The 12,816-nt window shown below is 34.3% G+C and overlaps 3 protein-coding genes across 3 annotated transcripts; 2 read left to right on the plus strand and 1 right to left on the minus strand.

Annotated features, from left to right (window-relative positions):
• Positions 1-627: 627 nt before the first annotated feature.
• Positions 628-2,214, plus strand: LOC113687290 (uncharacterized). The gene is made up of 2 exons (XM_027204934.1): positions 628-650; positions 1,152-2,214. The coding sequence occupies exons 1-2, from the start codon at positions 628-630 to the stop codon at positions 2,212-2,214; spliced, it is 1,086 nt and encodes a 361-aa protein (XP_027060735.1).
• A 1,396-nt stretch (positions 2,215-3,610) lies between these two features.
• LOC140006991 (uncharacterized) lies at positions 3,611-8,035 on the plus strand. Its single transcript, XM_072049661.1, has 3 exons — positions 3,611-3,983; positions 5,450-5,912; positions 7,651-8,035. The coding sequence occupies exons 1-3, from the start codon at positions 3,611-3,613 to the stop codon at positions 8,033-8,035; spliced, it is 1,221 nt and encodes a 406-aa protein (XP_071905762.1).
• Positions 8,036-10,418: 2,383 nt separating this feature from the next.
• On the minus strand, positions 10,419-11,238 carry LOC113720403 (ribonuclease S-2-like). The gene is made up of 2 exons (XM_027245278.2): positions 10,959-11,238; positions 10,419-10,871 (listed from the first exon to the last, which is right to left on the minus strand). The coding sequence occupies exons 1-2, from the start codon at positions 11,196-11,198 to the stop codon at positions 10,419-10,421; spliced, it is 693 nt and encodes a 230-aa protein (XP_027101079.1). The 5' UTR covers positions 11,199-11,238.
• Positions 11,239-12,816: the final 1,578 nt, after the last annotated feature.

The following is a 12,816-nucleotide window of genomic DNA, read 5'->3' on the forward strand; positions in this document are numbered from 1 at the left end:
ATTGAATCCAGAAGTTAACTTTCTAATAAGTGGTAATAATAGCATAACAATTCATCTTGGTTATGTGCCAACACCATAATTCATCATTGATAGACTATTGAATCCATAACTATCCAATAAGTGGTAATAATAGTATCAATAATCATCTTGGTAATATGCCAATGCCGACATTCTAACTTAAAAAAGAAAGGAAAAAAAAAAAAGATAAGTATATTACTCGCAAAACCTCGACAAGTGCTGTAAAATTAATTAGTCAACCAAGATCATTCATCAATAATTATTCCCACCTATGATAAATCGTAATCATCGTTCAAGCTTCCTCATGGCCGGCACGGGCACTGTGGTCCTTGGACATTATCTGAGCAAAAATCTTCAGTGAGATTCCAATAAAGATTAGGGCAATCATGCCAAGAACAGCGGCTAAAACGCAAGTACTTGTTCTTCTATAAGAATCGCGAGTCCCAATCTTGATCAACAGCCATACTTCTGCTGCTGTAACTCCAGCAGCAATCAAGGGAGCCCTGGGACTATTATCTACTTTCACGATCCATCCTTGACTTCGGGTCGTCGCCATTTTCTTCTTCCAACAATAAGAGCAGAATAACAAATTAAGAGGGGTTATTAGAGATGATGAAGACTCCCCTATGCAAGTACATGAATTTTCTGTCAAGTTTCCTGAATTTTTATTCCCTCAGAAAGGGAAAAAAATAAAAAAAGGAAAGATTCTGTTAGTATCTTAGGATAGTTATGCAAGTGTATAAGTCGAGAATATACTATTGGGAAATAATTGATTCATTTCCATTCCTTGCTGATTATGAATCTTGCTTGTAGCGTAAGCCTTGGACTTTAAGTCATGATAGTTTTTCCGACTTGCTCCTTGCAGTCAATGATGGAGCCAAGGGGGGCAGAGGGGGCCATGACCCCCCTAAGTTTTGAGAATTTTAATTCATAATATGTAAATATGTGTGTAAAATAAAATTGTCCCCCCCTAAATTTTTACAATTTTAGTTTATATTATGAGAGTTGATATATATATATATATATATATATATATATAAATATAAATTAGTCATCTTTGAATGGAATGGCTTGCAAGCTTTAATTTGCCATGAATGTCCATATGCCTATTATATTCATTGTTTGGCTCATAGGCTTCAACTTGCTTTACTTGCAGCTTCTAGAGAAGTAGCTACTGTTCACCAATTCTTCTCCAATTTAATTTTCATTATCAACATTGTTACTGCATCTAGCAAATGTAATGATGAATTAAAGGAGGCTCAAGCAATTGAAGTTGCCACTAAGATTGCTAATGGTCAACTTGAAACTGGAAGGGGGCTTAATCAAATTGGCACTTTAAAACGAGCTGTAGATATTTGTTGGGGTTCTCATTTGGATTCTATTTCTAGTTTACTGAAAATGTTCAATGCTCCTTGTGTGGCTTTAAGTAACATTACAGTAGATGGAGGTTCATACTCTCAACATGGAGATGCAAATTTTGCTTTGAATCAGTTGTTATCCTTTAAGTTTGTTTTCACTTTGCATCTTATGAAAGACATTATGGAAATTACTCATCTTCTTTGTATAGCATTGCAATGTAAATCTCAAGATATTTTGATTGCAATGCATCTTGTCTCAAGCACAACAAAGCTACTGGAGAATTTTCGAGATTCGGGATGTGATAATTTCTTGGTGAAAGTTAAATTATTTTGTGAGCAACATCAAATTGATATCCCATGTATGAATGCTCAATATATTGCAAGACGTGGTAGATCTCAAAGTCATCATGATGAGATTAGTATGGAGCATTATTATCGAGTAGATATATTTCTTGCAACAATTGATTATCAATTGCAAGAATTACATAGCAGGTTTAATGATCATATCGTGGAATTACTTGCTTTGAGCACTGCTTTAGATCTTAGAAATGGAGTTATGCTGTTCAAGATTGATGATATTTGTAAACTTGCAGAGAAGTTCTATCCGAATGATTTTATGGAGCAAGAACTAGTACGTCTCAGCATAGAACTTCAACATTTTGAGCTCGACATTCCAAATCATCATGAATTGCAAGAATTATCTGGTATTCATAAGTTATGTCAAGGCTTGGTGAAGACAAGAAAATCAGTGATATATCCTCTTATTAATAGATTGATTACACTTGTTCTTACTCTTCCTGTATCAATTGCAACTACAGAGCGGCATTTTCAATTATGAAAATAATCAAGACAAAACTCCAAAACAAGATGGAAGATAATTTCTTGAATGATTGTCTAACTGTGTATATAGAAAAGAAAGTTGCTAAAAAATTTAGTAGTGATTCAATCATAAATGAATTTAGTTCTATGAAAGAGCGTAGAGCTCAATTTACTTCTAAGAAAAGATGTTGAAATTTCAAAGTATGTTGACATAACTTTTATCTTTTTTCAATTGAAAATAGTTACATTTATATTACATGGTTATATATATATTTATTGCATAGGTGACATATTGGAGAGTATCTTCTCATAATGTGCAAATTGGATGGTTTGTAATGTTATAAGATATTTAATCAAAGGTTATCTTTTTTGTTAATTTTTGTTATGATTGTATCGCATATTTATGTATAAACATACCTTTATAATTAAATTTAATATTTGATATTTTTAGATGTCATATATTTAAATAGAAGAAAATTATTTTGAACATAATCTATTAAGATAATTTTATTAGGAAAAAATTTTGGCCCCTCCCCAAAAAAAAAATTCTGGCTTCGTCACTGACTGCAATGTTACTTAAAGCCACACAAGTAGCATTGAACATTTTCAGTAAACTAGAAATAGAATCCAAATGAGAACCCCAACAAGTATCTACAGCTCGTTTTAAAGTGCCAATTTGATTAAGCCCCCTTCCAGTTTCAAGTTCACCATTAGCAATCTTAGTAGCAACTTCAATTGTTTGAGCCTCCTTTAATTCATCATTACATTTGCTAGATGCAGTAACAGTGTTGATAATGAAAACTAAATTGGAGAAGAATTGGTGAACAGTAGCTACTTCTCCAGAAGCTGCAAGTAAAGCAAGTTGAAACCTATCAGCCAAACAATGAATGTAATAGGCATATGGACATTCATGGCAAATTAAAGCTTGCAAGCCATTCCATTCAAAGATGACTAATTTATATATATATATATATATATCAACTCTCATAATATAAACTAAAATTGTAAAAATTTAGGGGAAGTGGGGCAATTTTATTTTACACACATATTTACATATTATGAATTAAAATTCTCAAAACTTAAGGGGGGCCATAGCCCCCCTCTGCCCCCCCTTGGCTCCATCATTGATTGCAGTAGATGGAGGTTCATACTCTCAACGTGGAGATGCAAATTTTGTTTTGAATCAGTTGTTATCCTTTAAGTTTGTTTGCACTTTGCATCTTATGAAAGACATTATGAAAATTACTCATCTTCTTTGTATAGCATTGCAACATAAATCTCAAGATATTTTGAATGCAATGCATCTTGTCTCAAGCACAACAAAGCTACTGGAGAATTTTTGAGATTCGGGATGGGATAATTTCTTGGTGAAAGTTAAATTATTTTGTGAGCAACATCAAATTGATATCCCATGTATGAATGCTCAATATATTGCAAGACGTGGTAGATCTCGAAATAATCATGATGAGATTAGTATGGAGCATTATTATCGAGTGGATATATTTCTTGCAACAATTGATTATCAATTGCAAGAGTTGCATAGCAGGTTTAATGATCATACCGTGGAATTGCTTGTTTTTAATGATCATACCGTGGAATTGCTTGTTTTGAGCACTGCTTTAGATCTTAGAAATGGAGTTATACTATTCAAGATTGATAATATTTGTAAACTTGCAGAGAAGTTCTATCCAAATGATTTTATGGAGCAAGAACTAGTACGTCTAAGAATAGAATTTCAACATTTTGAGCTCAACATTCCAAATCATCCTGAATTGCAAGAATTATCTGGTATTGATGAGTTATGTCAAGGCTTGGTGAAGACAAGAAAATCAGTGATATATCCTCTTATTAATAGATTGATTACACTTGTTCTTACTCTTCCTGTATCAATTGCAACTATAGAGCAGCATTTTCAATTATGAAAATAATCAAGACAAAGCTTCAAAACAAGATGGAAGATAATTTCTTGAATGGTTGTCTAACTGTGTATATAGAAAAGGAAGTTGCTGAAAAATTTAGCAGTGATTCAATCATAAATGAATTTAGTTCTATGAAAGAGCGTAGAACTCAATTTACTTCTAAGAAAAGATATTGAAATTTCAAAGTATGTTAACATAACTTTTATCTTTTTTCAATTGAAAATAGTTACATTTATATTACATGGTTATATATATGTATATATATATATATTGCATAGGTGACATATTGGAGAGTATCATCTCATAATGTGCAAATTGGATGGTTTATAACATAGTTATTAAATCCGGCCCGGCCCGGCAGTCGAGTCGGTCAAACCGGTGACCCGGTCATTGGACCGGGCCAGATTTCAAATCAGATTGTTTGAGCAAGGGGACCGTTGACTAGTCAACGACTCGGCGGTCCGACCGGCTTAACTCGAAAACCCGGCCGATTTTGTCCTTGAACTCGGTTTTGTGGAAAAATTTTAGTGCCTTTGTTGGAGTTCGAACCTTGGATCTATGCCCAACACTACAACATACTTACCACCAAGCTACTTCGACATATGCTAATAAACTATCTTTATTATAATCTATAATTGTTTTTTCAATTCTACCTTTTTTTTTCTCTAAAACAAATATATTGGAATCTTTTAGTAAAAATTTATTACCCTTCAAACTCTATAAGTTATAAAATAGATTTCAAAAATAGCATATTATATAATTCATTTTAAAGACAAATATTATTTTAATAATTTTTTACACTTAAAATTCATAAATAAGTTAGATAATCACACTAAATATTGATAAAATTTTACACTTGAAGTTTGGTGTATTACTAAATAACTTAATATTTGATTGATTCTTATATGAATTAATTATTTTATAGCAAATTAAATTAAATGAGCTTTTGCTATGTCATTATTTATTACAATTTATATCATATATCTTATATAAAAATTTATGAAATATAATATTTAAATATATTTAGTGACCCACCGATTCAACCAACTCACCCACCGGTTGAACCAGTAACCTGTTGACCTACCTCCTTCGTCGGATTCCTTCCCGGGTTGGGTTTAATAATTAGGGCAAAAAACTCCAGCGGCCATTAAACTATTGGCCAGATCACGTTTTGGCCATCGAACTATTTTTCGTCAATAATTGACCATTAAACAACTTAATCAGTAAATTTGTGACCATTTCGTCGGTAATTGCTCTTAATTTCTGAAATTAGCATTACACGTGGCAAAGCATAGGGGCAATTTTATCCAATAATTTACTGACCCTATAACTCAGTTTTCATTAAACCATCAAAGAGAAGGAAAGGGAAAATCTTTTGCAGCGTGTCTGTCTCTTTAGTCTCGAAGCGGTGGCTCCGTCTACTCCGCTCCTCCACTGTCGCTCTTGCTCTCACGTTCATCGGTACTCCCCATGCCATTCCTTCTCTCTCCTCTTTCCTCTCCCACCATCCCTATCTCTCTTCTCTATCGCTCACCGACTCCTCTTTTTCCTCCTCCTCCTCTTTCTCCCATCACCTCCTTCAGTCCCTCGCCTCTTCTTGCCCCAACCTCCGTCACCTCCGCTTCTTGGTTGAGCCCGTTTCTGGGTTCTCTCTACTTTCCCTTTCCAATTCTTGCCCTCATCTCTCTTCGCTCATTATCACTCTCTCCAGACCTCTCTGTTTCCAGTGGATCGCACCTCTCCGCGCTCTTAAAGACCTCTCGGTCTTTATAACCGAAAGTGAAACCGAATTGTTCAGGTACAACGACTTTGCTTCAGTTCTTGATGCTAAACTCAATTTAGTCTCTTTCCCTGTGTGGAAGTTGAGGGGTTGATTATGGCCTCAATTTTCTATGGAGGAATTGTGACAGGTGCCGAACCTGTGCAATAATAATAAATAAATCCTAACTACCACCTGGAACCGTCAGTAATTAATTCGAGTACTGGAGCAGGGACTCTAGGTGTGCAATGGGTTACTTGATTCACCCTGTTCCCGAAGAGTTTGCTTAATCCGATATACCTGAATTAATTATTTAACTGAATTCCCTAACTAGTAGACAGCGGTAAGCAGGGTCGTCTCCTCAGGGACTAGCAAGATATTTTGTTTCTTTTAAAATCAAGATAAATGGGGGGTTTTGGTGTCGAATGCCAACTAAACAAATTAAATGCAGAAAATAATTAATTAAGAGAAATAACTAAGAGAAACTCTAGCCAAGGGTACACTTCAGAAATGGTTCATGTAACTGATCATCGATTCAAGGTAATTCCAACATTTATTAATAGATTGGTTCTAGTTGTCTCGCACGCGCTAAACAACCAACCCTTCCTTAATTTATCGATAGCTAAGGTACGACCGTTAGCTATTTCTCTAACCCAAAAACAACCCTAGGTACGACCGTAGGATTCAATTACTAGTTTGCATTAGTAATTAGAAAGGGCCAATCCTGACTAACAAACACGCTACGAGGGTTCATTCAAGCCAGATCAAATATTCCCCTGACACAAATCCAATTGTGCCAGTTGCTACTGGAATAGAAATAACGAACAATTACGGATTCAATTACCCCTATATAGCAAAATAGCCTGTATAAACAATTAATTATTGCGCACTAATCAATCATACATAAGGCTATAACACTTAGAAACAGGAAATATATAAATATTAATAAATGGAGGAAATAGTTAAAATAAATTCGATCTCACAGTAGTTTCTGAACCAAATCGTCAGTTGTCCCCTTGACTAGAATTTGGGGTTTAGTTCCCCATTAGTGAACAGGTCATGCGTGCGTAGTGGGGAAAGACCATCAATGCCTTGGTATTGACTCTGGTCCAATTCGGCGAAACCAAGACGGAACAAAGGACCAATTGATTACGATTGCTTCCAATAGCCTTTCGTGGCCAAACGTGCAAAGCGTAAGCAATAACTATACTTCGGTCAAAGCCAAATCGACAAACAGTTGGTAGGTCCACAATTGCGGCTAGCCTTTCCTTCCTTTGTCAACAATGCATACGAGAGAAAAGATTCAATTCTCCTTGATTTCTCAATTTGGTCAAAAGTAATCAAAAGCTCAAGAATTCTAGAGTCAACATGAGATGGAAAAAACATCCAAAAGTCAAGAATTGTGGCTTTGTTCTCTGCCGTTTCTCCCCAAGAGCTGCGGCACACAGTGTCCTTTTTAAAAACAAAGAAAACTAACTCCCCCCTCACCTAAACCTTCCGAGAGATAAAATACAAATTGTTACTTCTTAAAATTGCAGCCAGACTCCCTAGAAATATATTAAAATAAAATCTATTACAATTAGGTTTCTTCCGCTTCTCAAACGGGCCCCACGTCCGATGAATCTTCTAAAAGTTAAATTTAAGCACTTTTCAGCAACCATTCCTGCAATTAGCACCGAAACAAAATATCAGTAGAATCCATCCAATTAACGAAAATATTTAGTCAATTAATTGTGCAATAATGCCCAAAATACCCACTAAAATGCAACCTATCAAATTGCAAGAAACTGGAGAAATTGAAGCTGAAAAGCTGTGAGTGTGTGGGAGATAACGTGTCTTTTTCAGCATTTATCAAGGGATTAGAGACTCTCAAAGAAGTGGAATTGAGGACTTCTAGGACTCTAGCGGATGGGGTTTTATTAAAATTAGCAAGGGGATCTGTTTCTTTAAGTTCTTTGCTGGTCTACAATGGCGGTAGTAAAGAGGGCTTGCTTCAATTCATTAGTCATAGCAGGCCTGACGTGCAAAAACTTGATTTGAGGTTGCCTCTTGATCTCGACAACGATCATTTGATAGCAGTGGCTGAGAATTTTGAGAATGGAAGTCAGTTTAATTGGCTTGCACTTTTTTTTTCTTATCAGTTGATGGGTTTATGTAAGTAAACGGTCGGTAAATTGTTGGACAAAATTGACCCTGCGCTTTGCCACGTGTAATGCTAATTTCAGAAATTAAGAGCAATTACCGGCGAAATGGTTGCGAGTTTACTGATTAAATTGTTTAGTGGTCAATTATTGACAAAAAATAGTTTGATGGTCAAAATATGATCCGGCCAATAGTTTAATGGCCGCTGGGGTTTTTTTGCCCTAATAACTATGGTTTGTAATGTTATAAGATATTTAATCAAATGTTATATTTTTTGTTAATTTTTGTTATGATTGTACCGCATATTTATGAATAGACATACCTTTATAATTAAATTTAATATTTGATATTTTTAGATGTCATATATTTAAATAGAAGAAAATTATTTTGAACATAATATATTAAGATAATTTTATTAGGAAAAAATTTTGGCCCCAAAAAAAAAAATTCTGACTCCGTCACTGGACATGGGCTAGTCCAACACTAGACCCTTAGGAGCCTTTCGAGCGTTAGACCATGATTGTATGACTACACTACATTTTCATGCATATTTTTCACTTTCTAGGGCTTTTTATCACTTTTGCATGACATTCCCCTTTATACATTTACCACTTACCCCATGTTCCTTATTATATGTATATCCTTTATTCCATATTCCCCTTATATTTTTATTCCCTATCCCTATGTATGAGACACGACATTAGACTTGCATTTTATTTAGGAAATTAGGGATAGATTAGTGCATTTTGTTTGATTATATTAGGGAAAACCCCTTAAATATGGGATATGGACGAGTTTGGCTCTCTAGATTTAGCACGCTCGTATTCCCTCTATATTAAAAGAGAAAATTGAGTCACGAACATTAGTCCCCTGTGCCCGACATGATGCACTCCTTTAAGACATGTATATTTGTATAATTATGATTATTTTTATTATTTTCCTTTTCTTTTTTTAGAGTATCATATTTGTGCATTATTCGTGACCTCTTCAAAGAGTCTTTATTGGACATCACGATTAATGTGATTTGCACCAATTGAGCTTTAAAGAGAAATTCCAACCCCCCGATATCATCTTAGATCTAGGGTTTGCATTCATATAGATGTCTCCAAAATGTGATAAATGTTTAGGTTAAAATAAGAAAATCTTTGACTAAATCACGTAACTAACATTGGCTAGGTTGAAAGGGTGCTTTGAATATTTATCCTTGCCTTCCCTTTTTTCAAATGTGACTCTCGAACACTTTCTCTGATTTTCATAGACTTAGGAGTTGTTTAAAAAGAGTTTTTCATAATTTTATTTAAAAATTTATTTTTAGGTGACTTGGTACACCTTAACTCAATACCAAGTGGCGACTCCGATTTTTTATGCAAAAAACCCATTTTAAACTATTATTTTGGGTCAAATCGTCGCATTTTCAAGTTCCATTTAGACTCACATTTTTTATTTATTTTTCTAAAAATCAAAAATTCATTTTTTGATCAAAAATAATCAAAATTTTCATTTTTCTAAACTAAAATTTATTTTTCTTTATTTAAAAATGGGGCGCGACAATAGGGAGGCATATACCTAACCTCTTGAAAATCACATTTGAATGTAGAAGCAACAAAACATAAACAATGGTTACTACTCCTTTCCAAGCTAATTGAGGATTACAAAAACCAAGGGATTCTATCTAAATTTAGCATGCTGCTAACCAACATTGCAAATTGAGAAGATTGTACGTTTTACTTGTCTGGATAGAGCTAGTTAGATTTGCCAAAGCATCTGCCACAGAATTTGTTAATCTTAATGTTGCGTATAATCCCCACTCCTTCTGAAGGTCCTGGATTACCCAAAGAAGATCCATCTACATTCAGCTTTAGAGCGTGAATTATTTATTGTGCATGTTATTTCCAGCACGATCTAAATTGGTTAACAAGGGGGGAACAGTTGATGTGCATAAGTGCTCCATTGAGTTCAATCTAAACGCAGTGTAAACTGACTACATCTCATAGAACTATAGAAGTCTCCCTTTTTTTAACAACTTTTGGGTGCAATTGTTCTGCACACATTGTTTGTCACCCCAAACCAAAAAATATGTTTCAAGGCATGGTCATAGAGATGAATGTCAACAGAAACTTATACTTAAGCAACGAAAACAAACTAAATTTAATGATTGAATTTAGTTTAATGCTTTAGTTTGAAATGTAAAAGCTGACAATGAATGAAATCCGACAGCGAGTCAATAATACCATAATAGCTCTCTTGTAATGTTGTAACTTTTACTTGTCTTCATTATTCTTGTTTCACACACTTCATCTCAGAATTCATTTGATTTATTACATGATCTTCCATCACAATAACGATGTTCAATGCCATTTTTAAATCAGAAGTACTAAAGTTTGGTGGAAATGGTGAGATGATTTATGCAGGGAAACTTATGGTGCCGGTGCCACAACTCCCAGTTCGCAGAAATTGTGAAGGACAATCAATAATCGTTGTCGTAGTAGCAGTGAAACAAATGCCAATTTCTACCAAGGCTGGAGTTTGACGGGGAGGAGTCACACACATCAAATCTGGCACATGGTTACTGATAGCTCTGTAAATAGTAGAATTTACCGACCTTACGGTAGGATTGCTGCCGGGAGATATGTTGCCTGTGGCAAGATAGTTCAAAATATTATGTCCTTGACTGAGCTGAATAGTCCTGCTGAAGTATGTAGCTTGGGGATACATGTTTTCCGAGCACGTCCCATGCTTTGTCCATTCATGTTCCCAAAATGATTGAAACCTCGGCTGTTTAAAATTTTGCATAGTTGGCGATGGTTTGGCGAGGTCTGGCCACCGTAAGTTTCTATTGTTCCAATCCTGGAAATTCTGCTTACAAGAATGATCATTACATTAGTGAACCTGTGTAAGTGCATATTTCATGTTCAAGACATAAGAAAGCCCTGTAGAAATTACCTGTAGTGGAGTATATGCAGATATTTTGCAATTTTGCAAAATTTGGGTGAAGTTGCCCGGCCAAAGACCATGGACTGTGAAAACGGTTGGTAGAGGGTTTCTTTGACATCTGCTTGGATTAGCTGTACAATAGCCTTTCGGCCATTGTTGCACAAAAGTAAGGTACTGAAAGCTTGAGTTGATTGTCAGGGGGCAAAGCATGAGAATCAAAAGGACAAGTTTAAACACTATGCCCATCATCCCAACGACAGTATAGCGATTGGCACATAAAAATTTTGGTTGTGGAGAGTGGAAGATTATACTTCTATTAGGGATAACCGAGCCTATTTATAGAACTGCTGATTAAATTTTACTCCCTCTGTAGTCTGTCCCACTTTGTTAGGTTTATTTTTTCATTCTTCTAAATTATTATCCACTATTCAATTGAAGAATGTAGTTAACTTATAATTTTCTCTAAAATATTTATTTTTAATGTAAGTTGTTATTGAGTATAACCAAACTTATTTAATGTAAAGCTAATTAATCATACTCCATTTAATGTAAGGGAATTTTAGAAAGATAATATGCTAGATTTATTCTTCCAACAAAATTAATTAACTTTTCTTAAATTGTGTGGAAGAACAAACCAAACCTATAAAGTTCGAAAGCAGTACTAAATCTGTTAATGTTATTGGTCCATAGGGTCATATTATTGGGGAGGGATTTCTATGGCATAAATTGACACGAGAAAGGAAAAAATATGAAAAAGAAAAGCCATTAAACTATATATCAACTGTTTGCAAACATGTATTTGATACTCAAGAAATTTTAATGACTAATCTGCCATTCCATAAGACTGGAAAAATTGGAGATAGTTTGATAAACTGATTTCTATTGTTAAGTTGGGAAAGTAAAAGGTGTAATTGCATTAGTATTTTATTTCATTTTAAACAAGCAACATTTTATGGTCAACATGTTTACTTTTTCTGTGGTCAAGTATGCAACATGTGACTTGTTTGATTAAAACAAAAAGGGAAAAAATGGTACCATACATGAGCCATGTTGCTCATGTGCTAAGTTGCAATGTCTGCTTTAGCATCCAAGAACTTATACGTTAGAGAATCAAACAATTCACAACTCCTGTAAATCATTCATATTCCGGCTGAAGTTTAGGCAATCTATTGCTAAATGTTTGACACAATTAGGACCATTAACCAAATATGAATAGAATTCATCAATTAACACAATATTTGGCTAAGATCAAGGGACAAATAATTATAAATTTAGCAATAAATTGCAACCTATCAAAATTCGTTCTCCACAATTTCACAAAAAAAAAAAAAAACAAAATCCACACTCCAAAAGAAAAGAAACGCATGAGACTGGGATCGAAAAATAAAAGGCTCCGTGCCTCATATCTGTTTAATGTGAGGTATGAAGTAATTCTTTTTTTTTTTCTTTTGCAGATTGGAAATTTAATGGGACATTGCATTGGCGGAATTCTACACTTAAAACACCCCTTTTGCAGAAATTTTTTAAAATTCATCATCAACTTGGAAATTTCTCTCTTATTCAGTTAAGAAATAGGATGAACAGTGACATGTTTAGTCTTTAATAGCATTGTGTATTTGTATTTGGGTTGGTATTTTCATAAGAACCACTGTAATTTGTAGCAATTTGAGATTTTTGTGACTGATGTAAAGTTCGAAAATAGTACTGAATCTGTTGATGTTATTGGTCCACAAGGTAATATTATATGGGAGAGATTTCTATGGCATGAATTGATAGGAGAAAGGAAAAAATGAAAAAGAAAAACAATTAAACCATATATCAACTATATGCAGACACGCAATTGATAGTCAAGAAATTTTAATGGCTA

Source organism: Coffea arabica, chromosome 5e (genome assembly GCF_036785885.1).
Source record: "Coffea arabica cultivar ET-39 chromosome 5e, Coffea Arabica ET-39 HiFi, whole genome shotgun sequence".
NCBI classification, from domain to species: domain Eukaryota; kingdom Viridiplantae; phylum Streptophyta; class Magnoliopsida; order Gentianales; family Rubiaceae; genus Coffea; species Coffea arabica.

Excerpts from the sequence above, each read along its gene's own strand:
- LOC140006991 (XM_072049661.1), top strand. The coding sequence starts at position 3,611 with ATGAATGCTCAATATATTGCAAGACGTGGTAGATCTCGAAATAATCAT. Across the intron at positions 3,984-5,449 it reads TGAATTGCAAGAATTATCTG|TTTTCATTAAACCATCAAAG; the intron begins GTATTGATGAGT and ends CCTATAACTCAG. Across the intron at positions 5,913-7,650 it reads AGTGAAACCGAATTGTTCAG|TTGCAAGAAACTGGAGAAAT; the intron begins GTACAACGACTT and ends CAACCTATCAAA.
- LOC113687290 (XM_027204934.1), top strand. The coding sequence starts at position 628 with ATGATGAAGACTCCCCTATGCAA. Across the intron at positions 651-1,151 it reads ATGAAGACTCCCCTATGCAA|GCTTCAACTTGCTTTACTTG; the intron begins GTACATGAATTT and ends TTTGGCTCATAG.
- LOC113720403 (XM_027245278.2), bottom strand. The coding sequence starts at position 11,198 with ATGATGGGCATAGTGTTTAAACTTGTCCTTTTGATTCTCATGCTTTGC. Across the intron at positions 10,872-10,958 it reads CTGCATATACTCCACTACAG|AATTTCCAGGATTGGAACAA; the intron begins GTAATTTCTACA and ends TCTTGTAAGCAG.